We start from the raw sequence: 18,059 nt of genomic DNA, 5'->3' as shown, positions 1-18,059 counted from the left end.
GGGACAGCCAGGTTTCAGTTAGGGGACAGGCAGATTTAGGCCTCACTTAGACGTCTTCCACAGATTATCTAATTTGCACTGGATTATATGGCAGTGTAGACTCAAGGCCCTTCCACACAGCTATATAACCCATTTATAATCTTATATTATCTGCTTTGCACTGGATTATCTTGACTCCACACTGCCATATAATCCACTTCAGTGTGCATTTTATACAGCTGTGAAGAAGGAGCCTCATATAATCCAGTTCTGAGCAGATAATATAAGATTAGAAATATACAGTAGAGTCTCACTTATCCAACGTAAACAGGCCGGCAGGATAAGTGAATATGTTGGATAATAAGAAGAGATTCAGGAAAAGCCAATTAAACATCAAATTAGGTAATCGTTATACAAATTAAGCACCAAAACATCATATTATACAACAAATTTGACAGAAAAAGTAGTTCCATGCGCAGTAATGCTATGTAGTATTTACAGTAGAGTCTCACTTATCCAACACTCGCTTATCCAACGTTCTGGATTATCCAACGCATTTTTGTAGTCAATGCTTTCAATATATCGTGATATTTTGGTGCTAAATTCATAAATACAGTAATTACTATATAGCATTACTGTGTACTGAACTACTTTTTCTGACAAATTTGTTGTCTAACATGATGTTTTGGTGCTTAATTTGTAAAATCATAACTTAATTTGATGTTTAATAGGGTTATCCTTAATTCCTCATTATCCAACATATTCGCTTATCCAACGTTCTGCCGGCCCGTTTATGTTGGATAAGTGAGACTCTACTGTACTGTATTTACAAATTTACCACTAAAATATCACAATGAATTTAAAACACTGACTACAAAAACATGAAAAGGCAGACTGCGCTGGATAATCCAGAACATTGTATAAGCGAATGTTGGATAAGTGAGATTCTTCTTTAATATGAAATAATTACTGGGATAGAATAATGCAGAACAATATAATCTCTAAAACCAGGACAGTAAATAAACAGGGGAATTCCACGCAGGAAACAATCAGGGCCAGCTAACACCTCCCAACAAAGTATTCCCATCATCAAAGTCTGGCAAATCCTCTGTTTTCTCAGGGCCACAGACAGTAGAAGCACATAAAATATCGCAAGCAACACCACTCTGAAAACAAGGGAATTCCAGACAGGAAACAATCAGGGCCAGCTAACACCCCCAACAAAAAATTCACTCAGGGAGGAAACAGCCAGGCTTTAAAGCTGCAAGGCCATTACATCCTAATCATTTTTCCTAATTGCAGCATTCATACTTGCCTCCAACAAACAAAAAAAACCCAATCAGAAATATTGTATATTCACAACCTTTAGGAAATAATATACCCTGATGGCGCAGCGTGTTAAAGCGCTGAGCTGCTGAACTTCTGGACCGAAAGACCGCAGGTTTGAATTGGGGGAGCGGAGAGAGCCCCCACTGTTAGCCCCAGCTTCTGCCAACCCAGAAGTTCGAAAACATGCAAATGTGAGTGCATCAATAGGTACTGCTCCGGTGGGAAGGTAACGCCGCTCCATGTAGTCATCCCACATGACCTTGGAGGAGTCTACGGACAACGCCGGCTCTTCGGCTTAGAAATGGAGATGAGCACCAACCTCCAGAGTAAGACACGACTGGACTTAATGTCAGGGGAAAACCTTTACCCTAGACCTTAACTACCACCAATTCCTCAATACTTTATTTCCCATACCACCAGACTTCGCCACAGCAACGCGTGGCCGGGCACAGCTAGTCTATTATAAGAACTGTCCATTTATTTATGCTCTGCACTTCCTGTTCTCTAACACCGTACTGACCAAATAAGAGGACCTTTCCATGTATCCCCTTGACTATTTTACTCAGATCTTTGATGAAGACTTCATCAAAATCTCTTTGAAAACTGAAGTACATAATGAATGTCTTGACATAAAATAAGCCCAAATGCTCAGAATTCATATGCATACTGCTAAATCATCCTCATTCTTCCACCAACAGAAAGTGTAAGGCTAACCAAAAATTAATGAGGAAGCAAACATTTCCCATTACATCTGAATCAAGATTCCTGGTTTATGACTCTCTTAACTTATTAGAAGTCTGAAGAAAGGTTTGAAGTTGTTTCCCTATTTATTCATGGTTTGTTAGAGGAGAAACAAGCTAAAATCTAATTTCAGAAATAACAGGAAGCATTTGTTTCCTTATTTCTGGCTAGGTTACCAAAGGGAGATGACTTAAAGGGAGAGGACTCGGTTCAAAGGGAGAGGACTTGGTTCTATGTGTATATGGGCATTGAATGTTTGCCCTATATGTATATAATGTGATCCGCCCTGAGTCCCCTTTGGGGTGAGAAGGGTGGAATATAAATACTGTAAATAAATAAATAAATAAAGCAAGCAAGTGATTACATAGCATACAAAACAAAGTCACTCATGAATAACGAGCCAGAATTCTTAGAAATGTTGGCTATCACAACTGAATACAGCCAGTGTCTACTTAATTACCCGATCTACATATCTGATGACATTATCAAAAAATTCTAAAAGCTTAGTAAGGCAAAACCAAACATTAGGGAAACTCATCTCCTTGATCTTTAATAATGTTTTGCACCAGATTATAAGAATAGCTATCAAGCTAATTTACATGTCATTTCCTGGATATTTCTTTGATTTCTTTTTTAAGAAACTGGTGCTGTACTGACAATTTTTCAGCGCTCAGGTTGAGACACCAAACTTCAGGTCAAGTCACACACCATATTTACTCTAATATAATCTCACTTTTTTTGGCTAAATTACCTTCCAAAAATTATGGTATGCGTTAGATTTGTGGAATATGGTAATTTTAATGCTGAGTGAAAGCAAAAGGGGAAGCTACTTCAGGATCACCTGGAGCTCCTATTTGAAATGCGTCATCTGTAATTTAATTGCCACGACTTAATGTTATGCAACCCTAGGATTTGTAGTTTGGTAAAGCATCAGCATTCTTTGGCAGGGAAAGTTTGAAACCCTATAAAACTACATGATTTCATATGATTGGGCTAGGGCAATTAAAGTGGATTCATTCTATAGCATTGATGCATCCCAAGGGTTTTTTTCCATTGCTGAAAGCTTTGGTGTTCTATCACTTTTATTTTTAAAGAAGACATTATAAACATGCAGGCACTGTAATGCACACATTTTTTGGCCAAATGACAAAGAATAACCATTTTGCTTCTGCACATTACATTCGCCAGTAAATCCTTTTTTTGGTTTCATGGTTTTGAAAGCACATGTTAGATTTGATGGTGAATTAAACTCAAATTAATACAGGTATTTTTCCTTAAAGGTCAGCAATTTTATATATGAGTCTATAACTTGCAAACGGAAGCTGGATCCAATGATTGCCATTGTTTTAGTGATAAAATCTAGCACTTATCTAAATTCCTTTTGGGAAGATGTCAGTTCAGGAACAGGTAACTGGCCTACATCTTCCACAATGAAAACAGAAGTACAGTAGAGTCTCACTTATCCAACATAAATGGGCTGGCAGAACATTGGATAAGCGAAAAAGTTGGATAATACGGAGGGATTAAGAAAAAAAGCCTATTAAACATAAAATTACATTATGATTTTACAAATTAAGCACCAAAACATAAGGTTTTACAACAAATTGACAGAAAAAGCCGTTCAATACACAGCAATGTTATGTAGTAATTACAGTGTTCCCTCACTACTTCGCAGTTCACTTTTCGCGAATTCACTGTTTTGCGGTTTTTCAATAAACTCTAAAAGAATATTATAAATCGTAAAAAAATTACAATTTACAGCCTTAGGAAGGGAGGAAGAAGAAGCCAAAGGGAGAGAAAAGGAGCCCAAGTGGCAACGGGAGGAGAAGGAGGCAATTTATCAACACACGATTGGTCGATAAAAACATAAAATAGTATATAACCACTAAAATAATGTATAAATATTAAAATAAATATAGTGTCCCTACTTTGCAGATTTTCACTTACTGCGGGTGGTCCTGGAACCTAACCCCAGCAATAAGTGAGGGAACACTGTACTGTATTTACTAATTTAGCACCAAAACATTGCAACATTTACTACAAAAACATTGACGACTAAAAGGCAGACTGCGTCGAATAATACAGAACATTGGATAAGTGAACCTTGGATAAGTGAGACTCTACTGTAGCAAATTACTGCCACTTTCCTGAAATTTTATTATACATCTTTAGTACACTTTTAATTTCCTTTTTTTTTCCAATGTCCCCTTAGACAATGTTCCTCAATTTCCTATTTCAGGCTTATTTGAAAATAATTGGTTTTCCTTAAATGATTTCATTATACAGTATTAATAAAAATAGCAATTCTTACTGTCTGCTTTAGTTTATTTTACTTAAGTTTGTATTCCTTTTGTTATCACTTGGCAAGACTACATCCTCAGAGTTTAAGTCAGACAGCAGGAAGTGTGAAACGAAGGGAAACAAAGATACACTTTCTATCTCACTTAAATGAAAACTTGCCCAACAGTAGTATACAACACAAGGGGATTTCAAAAGCTGCTCCAAGTGAACTCTCTCCTCCCCTCTGTCCCCCACAGAACAGACATCAACTGAATATGGGAAAGAATAGAAAATAAAAAGCACCAACCAAAAGGGCCTCATAGTCTACTAGACTCAGTCTGTCCCACTGCCTCCAGGACCCAAGGAGAAGTAGCCTCTTGAGTCATGTGTCAAAATGATTATGATTTACTTATAAACAACACTTGAAGAACGTATTTCTTTAAAAGACAGGATTCTAATCTAGGGGTGCCAAACTCATTTTCACTGAGGGCTATGTCAGCCTTATGGATGCCTTCAAAGATCCGGTTCTAACTGTAAATGTGCCAATGCCATCTCCATCTTTTTGTTATTTTCTTTTTGCTTCATAGATCTTTGAAATCACAGATCATAAATCTTGCTGGAGGATTAATTTTTTCCCTTTTAATCTCCCAAATCACTGTAACTAGGAAGCCCAAGTACACATTAGTTTATTTATGGATGATTTCATTATAACTCCAAACCAATAGGCACAGGACCACCTGGGTTAGAAGAATGGGCATATGTGTACAGAAGAAAAACTATTATAGTGTGCCTTGTGGAAGTAGTCATCCTCCGATATTTCCACATTTTCTATACTGCTTAAGTATTCCATTCCTTTGCTATAACATGCGTAAATAAATTCAGGTACAACCTGCTACCTCCCAAAGTCAGAATAAATTGAATGAAGGATGCACACTTCTATGCAATTCCTGTGCTGCATGATTTTAGATTAATGAAACTTTCTGAAAAGCCTCAGAGTGAAGGGGCATCAAAGACCATGCACACAAATAACAGAGTATCTTAAAAATGAGAATTTAAATGACTTAGAATAGCCTGGGTTTTCTATCAAACCGAGAATCTGTGGCAAGACTTTGAAGTGACAACTTGCCAACAGATCCTATCCAACTTGAGAGTGATTTTGCACCTGCACAGTGCTATCTTTATCAAGGTAATAACAATGTCAGTTAAACACATTTCAATTCGATAAATGCATCGGACTGTATTTATTAATAAAAGTCTTATTATTTAGTCCCTCTTCATATTTTTCATTCTAAAAGCAACACCACAAACAAGTATGTTTTATCTAGGTTGTCTAAAAGAACCATTACAACCATTTACGAACCATTAACTCAAGGTCCCCCATATATATTTCCTCCAAATGTTAAATATTTCTCTGTCCAATATGAATACCAGCTCTTCATGAATAATGGTTATCCTAAATAGCAAGCTCGCACAAGCCATTAATATCATCTTACAATGTTCTATCTCACTCTAGGTTCAGCTAAGTGCAGAAATATCCCATCTGTATGCTACTCAGAATGCATTATCTACATTCAGCTTTGCAATAAGATTAACAAGTTCCAAACATACCTTCAATGCATTAGGCAACAGCCATGATTTTTTTTGAAAAAGCAGAACATAACAATGTTAAAATAAGATGAAATTATGCCCTGAGAACAAAAGTGTGTATGCAACAAAATTCTAAACATGGAGATGCATTTGGTCTGATACAATATGGCTCACCTTTTCTTTTTCTCATAGTTACACTGAGTTCAAGAATCTGACTCCCAAGTAAACATGCCTATAATTCTGTTTTAATCTTCATCATTGTAATCTCATTTTCCATGTATTTAAAATATTACATGTAAACACACACTATACTCATTTTGTTCTCATATTTATTGGAAACTTTGACACACTACACATAATTGTTATTTCCATACATTTTACTCTAAGGTGGGTCACCTTTTTTTAAAACACTGGTATATGTTTATTATTGGAAGCAATGAATGGATTCTGCAGAACCATATGTTCAAATTTCTATATTCTGCTCATAAACAAGTTAACAGTTTTCCATTCATTAAAATATTCAGAGGAGCTTTAGCATGAGTATGTAATTAAAGTGCTGAACAATAAGTCAAGTTATAAAAATGTCACATTAAACTAGCATTTTCAAAAAATGAGAAGGAAGGGAAAATTTTATGATTCACGGTTATGCATCATATCTATCTATACCACACCTATGTATCCTTCAGTAGTAATAATATTCTAAAATACAAACGTTGGGGAAAATGAAGAGTTGATGTAGATATTAAATCATGGAGCAAGAAAACTGTTCCACAAAGACAAGCATATTATCTACTTTAAAAGTAAGGGAGATAATTTGAAAGTCTGGTAATCAAAGAAAATATACACAAAACTATGTAAGAAAAACACTTAAAATAATAAAATTATTAAATATGTATTTTTCTTTTTTAGGCCATATGCATTTCTAGGTGCTGCAGATGGGATTCCAGCGGAAATGCCATATTCGTCCAGAAAACAACCTATAGCTCAGTTTTAAAGGTTGTTTTTCTTCACTGTGAGCTTGTAGACATGAAGAGCACTATAATATCTGGCTTAATCTATATTACCACTTCAATCACATCATACATATAACCATGATATTGGTACCTATATTTATCACAATTATATTATGTGTGCTTCTTGAGAATTAAAAAGGATGGTCTGCATCAACTCAAAAATCAATTTACTTTAAAATTAAATAGACTACTGTGCTTGTTTGAACTTTAATCTGTTTTATATACGTTCAAAGGACTCCAATTCAGCAGGTCTAGTGTTTGTATATTAATGCAAGCATACCTTACATAAATAAACTCCTTACATAAAAAGAAAATTTTCTTAAACAAGGCTGCTGTATTTACTTTAATCTTTCGAGATATATTTTTCAGTAATGAAAATTTTTATCGGTATCTGTTTTACTTTTGTGGGCTTCCGATAAAAACAAGACTCGTAAATTGTTGTAGTTGGGTCAAGGAGCAGATTTAGTACTACTGCTAGTAGGAGGAAAAGGGATAACAGGGAACAGGTGTCTGATGAAGAACAGCAAGTGAAAAGGATTCGTGAAATACGTATGACTCCCTCTGAGGATGAAACGTTTGAAGGATTCTCTAGTGGGGAAGAGGAGATGCTAGAGGATGATGAGTTGACAGAGAGTAGAGGTCAACTCGGGAGTAAGAGTCTGATGGGGAGAGGGAAAGAAAGAAGATCCGGGAAATACTTATGGCTCCCACGGAAGATGAAACGTTTGAGGGTTTCTCCGGGGATTATGGGTTTGGGAGTGAGATGGAGAATGCTCATTGGATTCAAGTAAGTGTGGATGATGAGCCAGCTCATGGAGCTGCATCAGTATTTTAGGAAAAACACTTTAAAACATGGTTATGGGACCAAGCATTTAAGCAGTAACTATAGTAGTGCAATAACAGAACTTTTAAGGTGACGAAATAATGTACCTATCCTAGACTACAATATAGAACTTGCATGATTTTAATTGTTGTTTTAATTAATCTATGTTTAATGTTTGGTTTTAATTGAAACTATTATTTTTAGAATTGTATGTTGGGCATCGAATTGTTGCCGGTTATGAGACCGCCCTGAGTCCCCTTTGAGGTGAGAAGGGCAGAATACAAGTATGGGAAGTAAATAAAATAAATAAATACTACCAAAACAATGGAGCATCTTTGCTTGAGGGCAAGAAGTTGAACAGGGATAAAGCAGACAAAAAGTAGCATTTGTAAAAAACCCGTTTTTTCTTACAAAGGGATAGCGATGTTATGCTTTTTCTTACAGTATAAACTTCTTTCTCCTTCCTTTCTTTCTACGTGGCCCACTCATTCACTCATCCTGATTAACTGTTGTTGTTTTAAACTTTGAAGCACATGCCAGTTTTGAAGCAAAAAAATAAAATAAAGTAAAGTACTCTGTAATCCAACATAGACAGAACAATTGGTTTGAACATGGGAGCTCCAGTTTCAAAATTCAACTCCATCAGTTAAATGCCTTCATCTAACTATGTCTCAGCTTAATTTACCTGAGGGAGAGAAATTAAAATAGTTAATTGGCTCCCTTGCACATTCAAAAGTGTCAAAATCAATAATAATAAATTGCCCTGTGTTTTACAAACATATATACAAGTTATATAATCTCACCGTATCCATTTCCCCATCAATTTTAACAACACACTGACATTTATACCTTCATAGCAACATAAAGGAGACAGACTGAATTCTGCATGTCCCTACCAAAAACAGAGCTATCAATGAAGTATCACTACCCTCCCAATGTTAAAAGATACTGCACATGAAAAATTATCAAATTGTCTAGTAAACCGTGGATATAATGGGGGGATTCTGATCTCTTTAAATGACCCATCATGTTTTTTGTCTCCGCAAATATTAGAGAAATTTCTCTGGAAATAATCAAAAGGTTGTAAGATCCAAATTTTTTCTGCAACATTGAATTAGGCAGAAACAAGTGGCACAATACTTGGAACATCTAGTTTTTCATCCTTTACCTAAGAAACAACATCACCTTCAAAAGATTGACTTAGAGTAGCTTAGTATCCTCAGACCATATTCACATTCTAAACATGAATATAAGGATATTGCTACCCTTGTACTGGGCTACTCTTATTAGAAACAGTAGGAATGGCAGCAACAACACAGACAGCAGTAAAAAGAAGTAGACCTAACAGAAGAGGGAAAGTCAGCAAACTGCAAAGTTGGCTGTTCTTTACATGCTGTTATGCATAAGTACCTCCCAATTATCCTGAGAAAACAACTAGCCAAATACGTGTCAAAATTATATCACTGAGATCACAACATTCATATTTATGGTGAGTATAATTCTCAAGGAGCTGTGGCAATAATTTATTTACAGAGACAGGGTTACAGGAGACCACGTCTATCCTTTGTAATCATTTACGAATGGAATACTTTTGACAATTCCTGATCAAGATGTTTTAAAGCACATAGCATTCACTTGTTGGGAAAGCAACAAACTAAATATGAGCAATAATGTGGGGAGGGGGGAGGTGGAATGAACATTTTGCCATCCAAGTTCAACTACCATGCAAGAAAACAGCATACTAACAGAAATATGTGGAATGCTTCCTATTCCAGAGCATTTGTCCTCTCTGTTTCTCACCAATGAAATATACATCTTCTAAGAGTTTTTTAACCATCATTATTGAAACGACAACATACAGAAGAGATTAAAGTTCTTTCCTCTTCCAATATAGAAAATATTACTTTATATACTTGAATATGTCAACCTCAAAACCAATTAAGGGCAGATTTTGGATTTTGACCTGACCTGTGAAAAATTGAGGGTTATTCCACAAGGGGCGATGGACTCAGTGGGCTAGCAATTCCTTACTGCCACTGCTACCATTTTTCCACTCAAGCAATTCAAAAAGGGGATGGTTTATTTTTATTTTTTAAAGATAGGTATTATGTCTTATCAAAAAAACAACCATCCCCTTCTCTGAGTAGAGCTCAGTTTGTCCTGGGAGAATCTAAAAGAAACACCAACCATCACCACCACCTCACCATCAATGCCATCATTTTCCCATCCAGACATTCAAAAAGGAGCATTTTCATTGACCCATTAATAACTCAAGCCAGATTTTTTTGGATCTATACCCGCTTAGGAATAGACCGAAACCATTTATGCTGGTAGAAGTGGTCTTCTGCTAATTGAACCGCCTTTAACTAGTAAATCCTCCTCCTGTCAGCTGAGGGATCTGTGAGCACAACTGCTCTGCAACTTGAAATCAACCAGAACAGCTAAGAAGGAGGCAGAGGAAGGATTGAGTAAGGGGAGAATGAAGACATGGCCACAATTGTGGCACAAAATTAGGCCTGACCTTCGTCAAGTCATTTTCAACACCCCTTGGGTTTGGAATCAGTATTGCTTCAGTGGACCGAATATCAGCTCTGTCAACCCTCAACAAGCAGGTGTGTTTCTGAACATTAATTCTTCGACAGATGTTGTCATGCCAGAGGCAGAAATAGCATAGGTAAAGAAAGGTAAAGGTTTTCCCCTGACGTTAAGTCCAGTCGTGTCCGACTCTGGGGGCTGATGCTCATCTCCATTTCTAAGCCGAAGAGCCGGCGTTGTCCGTAGACATCTCCAAAGTCATGTGGCTGGCATGACTGCATGGAGCGCCGTTAACTTCCCACCAGAGCAGTACCTATTGATCTACTCACATTTGCATGTTTTTGAACTGCTAGGTTGGCAGAAGCTGGAGCTAATGGGAGTTCACCCTGCTCCCTGGATTCGAACCACCCACCTTTCGGTCTGCAAGTTCAGCAGCTCAGCGGTTTAACCCGCTACACCACCAGGGGCTCCTAGAAATAGCATGGAGAGGTAGAAATATATTCCTACACCACAAAAACGAACAGTTCAACATATAAACAAAAAATGAGTCTTCTAGAGAGCATTCTTCCACAATGTATGCATGAATGTTGTTTTTTCTTTTACCTGATTCTACCTTTCTTAGAATTTCCAGTTTGGTGGCAGAATTTTAAGATATAAGCTGAGAGTAGTTGATGAGGCAGGCTTGGCTGCTTTCCTCCTTTTCCCAGTTGTGCTGTTCACACTATGGAGACAGCTTCTGTTTACCCTGTCAGCTGTAGCCTGGCACACAAGCAACAGCATGATTTATTTATTTATTCAATGTATATCTCACTTTTCTCCAAATCAGACTCACCACAGCAAGACTGATTAGAATAGAATCCCATCCTTTCCCAGGTCAAGTTTTATCAAGTTGTTTACTTCAGACACGCTGCTATGTTTCTCCAGCCATCCTTGACCGTCCTCCCAAATGCGTCAAGAAGGAAAAAGAGGGCTGGACAGACATTAAAAGGCTTTGTATAAAGGAGCTTCTTTGTCAAAGGCGTTGTTAGCTGGGATATGCCTGTACAGCAATTACATTCAGACCAAAGTAAGTTTACAGTGATTATTCCATGACAGAAATTCTTCCCTCATATATTTCCCATTCATATTTTTCACCACAGAAAAATTTCAAGTTTTGAAAATAGAAGTTAGTTAATGGCCTAAGAAATGGATAAAAGACAAAGCAAAACGAACATAGCAGGTGACTAGAAATAGGAACCACCCATATATGTCCTGCACATAGGTTCTGAAACATAAAGAATTCATGCATTATATATTCGAAGAAACACTATTCCCAGACAAATTTCAAATTATTACTAATGTGGAATACTTTTTTGGTATTAATGTAATAAACATTCAAATGATTGGCAGCCAGGTTACTAACTGGAGCCCCGTACACGGAGAGAACCACTTCCATGCTGTGGCAGCCCCACTGGCTGCCGGTCTGTTTCCGAGTTAAATACAAAGTGCTGGTCGTTACCTATAAAGCCCTAAATGGCTCAGGTCCAGGCTATTTGTCAAATCACATCTCCCTGTATAGACCATCTCGGGCACTTTGGTCAGTGGAGGAGGCCCTGTTCTCTGGCCCACCCATGTCACAAGTGCGGCTGGTGGGAACGAGAGAGGGGGCCTTCTCCATGATTCCCCCACACACCTCTGGAACTCCCTCCCTAAAGAAATAAAAATGGCCCCCATCTTCCTCTCCTTTAAAAAACAGTTAAAGACACATCTATGCACCTTAATTAATATAATTGTCACCCCAGAGCAGCTATGGTCTAAGTGAAACTACTACAAATACTGAACATTCTCTGCAATTTGGTCATTTAATTCAGTTCAGGTATACGCTCACTCTGTGCAATAATGTTTTTACTGAGTGTCAAGTTTAAATTTATTGTTTTTTTCTAATTTGGAATTTTTACTACAATTAGTATGTTATTGTCTTTTTATACTTTTGATATTACAATATAGTTGTGACATTGAATGTTTGCCATTTATATGTATGAGTCCCTCTGGGGAGAGAGGGCAGACTAGAAATAAAGTTGTTGCTGTTGTTGTTGTTGTTGTTGTTATGAGACACCAATTAATGTAAATATTAGGAACCTTTCTAAAAAGCCATATTACTGTCTGAGCATGGTGTGCATAATGGTGTGGTTAAGAACTGTTAATATTGCACACTTAGCTAAATCCAATGCTGTGCTAGGAGTCATCATGGAAAAGGTGTTTCTCCTTCCTCATGATCTGCAGCCTATCATGCTGTCCAAAATCTAGCTCCAGAAGGTTTCATGGCCCTTCAAAATTGGTTTTTAGGATAGACTGAAAACAGAGTCACCATCTCCCAACTGCTCTGAGTTCTATTCCAGCAGAAGAATTATCAGTTAACCCACCCATATTCATGAAAGCATGGAAAAGACTAACAAATTAGCACATTGAATTGTAGGTTTCAAACACAGTCTAGATAATGTTGGCAAATATGCACATGTGTCTATGTATTCTTCTAGAATGTCCCAAACATCTGTGCAGGTACAGGTTTTCCATATGTGTCACTTTATCCATTATTACCAAACCTTCATGTTAATGTGCAAATGTGCATTAGAGTGGGCATTTGGTATCTGCTAGGGTTTGGTATTACCCTGCAGATCCCGTAATACATGGATGCTCAAGTCCCATTATAAACAATGGCATAATAAAATGGGATCCATTATATAAAATGGCAATATCAAGGTTTGCTTTTTGGATTTTTTTTTAAATTTAGCTTTGGATGGTTGACTTCATTGATAAAGAACCTGTGGATATTGAGGGTCAACCATATTTATGTTCATCTTAGATTATCTTTCAAGTTCTGTTTACTCCAGCTAGAAACCAAAAACTAAACAATGGCCTAGCTTTCCTGGGTAAGCAATAACTGTTATAAAACCCCAAAAATATCTTGTACATTTAAAAGTACAGGAAAACATTTTTAACAAAAAGAGGCCAAAATTGTGAGAAAGATAATCTTTTAAAATGTTATTCATCCCCTCTATATTAGGACCACTGCAAATAAGACAGGCTTGTTCTCTGATTTTTATACAGCTTATGATTATGTAATTATATTTTAAAAGACGAAATATAATTTTAGCAATTATATATCTAGTATTTCCCGTTTAACCAAACCTATTCTAGAATAACATTTATTCTTTTAATAGTGTATTTATACTAAGTATGCATTATTATGCACTGTTATTCATGCTATTATCTCTTCCCCCCCCCCCCCCCCTACACTCAAGGACATGTTTCATGATCCATTAGTATATTATATACCCTTAAATATACTCCCTCCTTATCTCCTGATGTGTATTTATGCATTAAGGAAACAGATTAATTCCAGTCAACTGCTAGTTTTCGTATCCAGGATTAAAATATTTTTCTGAGCAACATGATCCATCAATTCCTTCATAATACACACTTTTAGTAGATAGCAATGTTATAATTGGCTTTATCCCAGTACCAGTGCTATTCCTCAAGAGAAAACATAAAATCACAGTTGGCATTCATTCCCTTGCTATTTTCATCTCCAACCTCCTCCCTCACGTCATCACCACCACCATTTTATTGGCATAACATTTATAGCTCATATAGAACCAGGATACGGATGGAAAAATTGAATACAATCAGCTTTGTAATTCTGAGCATCTGTTTCTATGTCACAACAACTTCATCCTTTCATTAGCTTTCTCATATTCTGGAAAGTCACCTTTAAAACACATGCACACATACACCCCCCCCCCCAAAAAAATGTCTTGTCTCCATTCTTCCCTTACTCCACCCCACACACCATTTTATGTATTTTTCTTGCTATGGCATTTTGTCACATAAATCCACCATAAAGTCCATCCATTTTGCTTACTGTCACATGTATTTCCTTTTTACACATACAAATCCAATGAAGCAACTGCTGTTTTAAAGCTGTACATGACACACACTAGACACTCCTTTTGAATTATATGCTTTATCTCTTCCCGATTAGCTAAGATGTACTGAGTGTATTGCAACTGTGTCCCCTTATGCACATTTTGATGAACATTTGACACAGACTTAACATTTAGCTCTATTAAATTGATTATGCAGTCATCTCTTAAAGCAAATGACTAGCAAAGGCAGAACTATACAACAAATACTAAGATACATGCATTTTTTTTAAAACAAAAGCAGTGCTGCTTCATATGAAATATATTTTATTTATCATACATTTTAGCAGCAAAATAATCTTAAGGAAAAAAAGATGGTTGAACAGGTTTGTTTGCTAGGCACCTTGCTGTCTAGGTAAACACAAATACTACATAGAAATAGAATATTCAAGCTGCTTCTTTTGAATATTAGAAGCAGATTAAAGAATAAAGATTGCTCTACAACACCTCTGAGTCATTTTGTCCTTACCTGCGGGTATGAACCATTACTGCATGCAGTGACTGCTCCATTTCCTAGCATAGACTTGAAGCAGCATCACATCTCTCTTACAGAATGTGACTAATTCATAGGTTTGCAATTCCTAAGCTATTAGCAAAGGACACTCCCTTTTAACAAAAGATAATGCTTTTAACCAACTCTGTTTTCTACCAGACTAAACTGAAGAATACTAAATGTTCACTAGTTTATCTGCAATGTAAAATGCCACTGAATCTGTATTTTTAAATTATGAGGGCTTTTTTCACTGATGGAAAAACACATACATACACACACACACACTGCAGCAGCATAAACATACATATGTTACCGACAACAGTATAATGGATTTGCATGCTGCACAGATTAGGCATTTTTAATGGAATAAAAATAGCCCTGTGTAAATGTCAAAAGGCTTAATGAGAAACACAGATTCAATTAATACATTACAATGGCAAGCATGCAATACATCAACATCATCAGCAAACATGACGGTAAAAATACCCTCTTCTGCATCGTAGCCATACTACACCATTAATTGTTCATGCAGGAGATGTAGCTGTACCTTTCTGAAGAGGACGACTTCTCAGAGTTAACTGACATCAGCAGCTCAATCTTCTGCTTGATTTCTGGAAAAATCAGAAAATATTCACAACCAAAGACTGCCTGCCCTTGTTTTCCAACGCCTTACTAGCGAGAGGTTTTTCCCCCCCACTAAATCCCCTTTGTTCCAAATGAAGCCACAAGATTCACTGTACTTCTGCAGAGGCAGATTCAATGGTGCTATAAAATAAAACGCTCCAGAGGCATCAGGCCTTGCTAAACTATGCACATGACTGTTTATGAAAGCAGGAAGTACCATTTCTTTCACAGAGAGGGGTGTTTCCTCTTTTGAGCTTGAACTGACATTTACCAGATGATTCTTAAAACAGATTGCATGCACAGGCACATTCCTGCTGCTAAGAAAAAAAATCCAGCAAATGGCTTTTGAATTTACGCAGCTTGTTAGCAGAAACCTATGCTACAAGATATTTTTAGAAATTCCAGAAAATAATTTTCCATTCATTTTGCCATAAGGAGGCATTTAGGTACAAATATAAACTGAAAATCATGGCCACTATTAAATAATCTGTTTATTTAATATGTTATACATGATGATACTTTTTAAAAGGGTTTTTTTCCCACCCTATGTTTTCCCCTCTTAACATTCTCATCCACAAACAGCAACACCCACTATAACGTGTCAGAGCTGGGGTGACATATTATATTTGCTTAAGCTGAGATCGTCTGGCACATCAACTCAAATAGAGATGCTAAGAGCCAGATCATTTTTCTGGAAAAGGGGAGGTTGTCATATCGTCTCTGATTTGTTAGAAGATAATGTTAAAAGCAAAACTTAAAACATTTATTCTGCTGGGGGTGGGGGGAGGGGGAGGAAAATGCTCTAGATTTTTAAAAATATGTATTTTTAAACTTCTAAAGACATAGCTTTTTGGTTACTGCAGAAAACAACAAAAATTCCTATGGCACCTTAAAGATGATCACATTAATTATAACGATAGAATTAAACAGCAAAATTACTGAAAATAATAATATTATTATTATATATTGTCACTGTCAGTACTTTCTTCATTTAATGCCTGCCTGACCTGACATCCCACCACTATAAGTAAACTGGAAATGCTAGATAACACATTAGATCTGATGAAGTAGAGCTATCGTCAACTACAGCTCATGATCATGATTTTATTTTTTAACCACCTCTCTCCATAGCTGAAGGCGGGGTACAACACAGACAAAACACATCAACATAAAATACATATTTTATGTATTTTGCTATTTTATTATGCTGTCAGGGAGGGAGGAATTTCAGATGGTAACAGGGCTATTATATTTTCTGTTTCTCATCATGTTTATATTAACCGTATGAACATCACAATACTCACTATAAGCTTAATATTTATAAAATATTATTTGAATCTTAATATCTTTTCCACAAAATAAAAATATTCAAAGAATTCTCAATTAGGCTAGACCTTGGAAAATAGCAACAAAAGGAAGAAATCTTACAAATATTATAACCTAGAGAAGAATCTGTGCACAAACCTGTGTCAAACACCAATACTGTAAATGCGTGATTCCACACTGCGTAATTGATAGTAAGGTGGAGGGAAATCTGGACTGCAGAGGTGAGGCTAACCCTTTTCTCTTGTATTTTGCCCCAACTCCTATCCTTCTAGCCAGGGCCCTTTTGGCACAGAAGGGAATGCTATTGTTGCCAATGGCACAATTCCCATCCAGCCAAATACCAGCTTCAGTAAATACATTCATCTGAATCACAGCATGGGAGGAACAGCTTAATCCTCTCCCCCAGGATCTGTGTTCCTAGTTTCCTCCAACCACTACGCTACTATTTTAAAACTATGAAACAATTGTGAATTGTGTATGATTACGTATTTAATATGACATGCAATTTGGCCTTAAGTTGTAGAAAAATACCTAAGCAGCAATAAATGTAAGAAATTGAGCCGATACCAACTGATAATTTGTGTGAAGTAGGTTAAGGTAAAGGTTTTCCCCTGACATTAAGCCTAGTGGTGTCCGACTCTGGGGGTTGGTGCTCATCTCCATTTCTAAGCCAAAGAGCAGGCGTTGTTCGTAGACACCTCCAAGGTCATGAGGCCGGCATGACTGCATAGAGCGCCGTTACCTTCCCACCTGAGCGGTACCTATTGATCTATTCACATTTGCATGTTTTTGAACTGCTAGGTTGGCAGAAGCTGGGACTAACAGCGGGTGCTCACTCCGCTCCTCGGATTCGAACGTGCGACCTTTCGGTCCGCAAGTTCAACACCTCAGTGCTTTAACACTCTGCACCACCTGGCGCCCCCATTTTGTGTGAATACAGTGCGAAAGAAAAATGCATTATACGGTATACAGTATACTTAAAGTCTCTTTTCAATGGTTCAAGAAACAGGGCTAGTCTATTATTCAAGTTCAAGGAATTATTACTCATTCCAAGTACAGTAGAGTCCCGGTTATCTGATTTCCACTCATCCAACACTCCGGATTATCCGATGGGTATTAGTGAGAAGGAGGGAGAGGGAAAAAGAGAGTGGGTGAGTGAGTGATTAAGAAAGGGAGGGAGGGCAGGCTGCAAAGGCGACAGCAGCAGTAGAAGTAGGAACCTGGCCGCCTCTTTGAGGCTCCTCTTTTTGCCATTGCTGTCACCTTTGCAGCCTGCCCTCCCTCCCTTTCTTAATCACTCACTCACCCACCCTCTTTTTCCCTCTCCCTCCTCCTCGCTAAGACTCAGCTGATGAGTGAGAGAGGGA

The 18,059-nt window shown here is 37.2% G+C and overlaps 1 protein-coding gene across 6 annotated transcripts in view; it reads right to left on the bottom strand.

The window, feature by feature from the left end:
• srpk2 (SRSF protein kinase 2) overlaps nucleotides 1–18,059 on the bottom strand; it is a 141,396-nt gene that overhangs the window by 63,433 nt on the left and 59,904 nt on the right. For 4 of the 6 annotated variants that reach the window (XM_062983506.1, XM_062983503.1, XM_062983502.1 and 1 more), the window contains one exon: nucleotides 15,290–15,353. The exons of 1 other annotated variant lie outside the window; for it this stretch is intronic. In XM_062983506.1, the coding sequence (XP_062839576.1) occupies nucleotides 15,290–15,327 (38 nt within the window). In that variant the 5' untranslated portion in view covers nucleotides 15,328–15,353. Of the gene's footprint in view, nucleotides 1–14,718; nucleotides 14,863–15,289; nucleotides 15,354–18,059 lie in introns of those variants that run through there. One more of the 6 variants, XM_062983505.1, reaches the window with a different exon arrangement.

The sequence above is a fragment of the Anolis carolinensis genome, chromosome 5, assembly GCF_035594765.1.
Source record: "Anolis carolinensis isolate JA03-04 chromosome 5, rAnoCar3.1.pri, whole genome shotgun sequence".
In the NCBI taxonomy this organism is placed as follows: Eukaryota; Metazoa; Chordata; class Lepidosauria; order Squamata; family Dactyloidae; genus Anolis; species Anolis carolinensis.
This window is presented reverse-complemented; position numbering and strand designations above follow the sequence as displayed.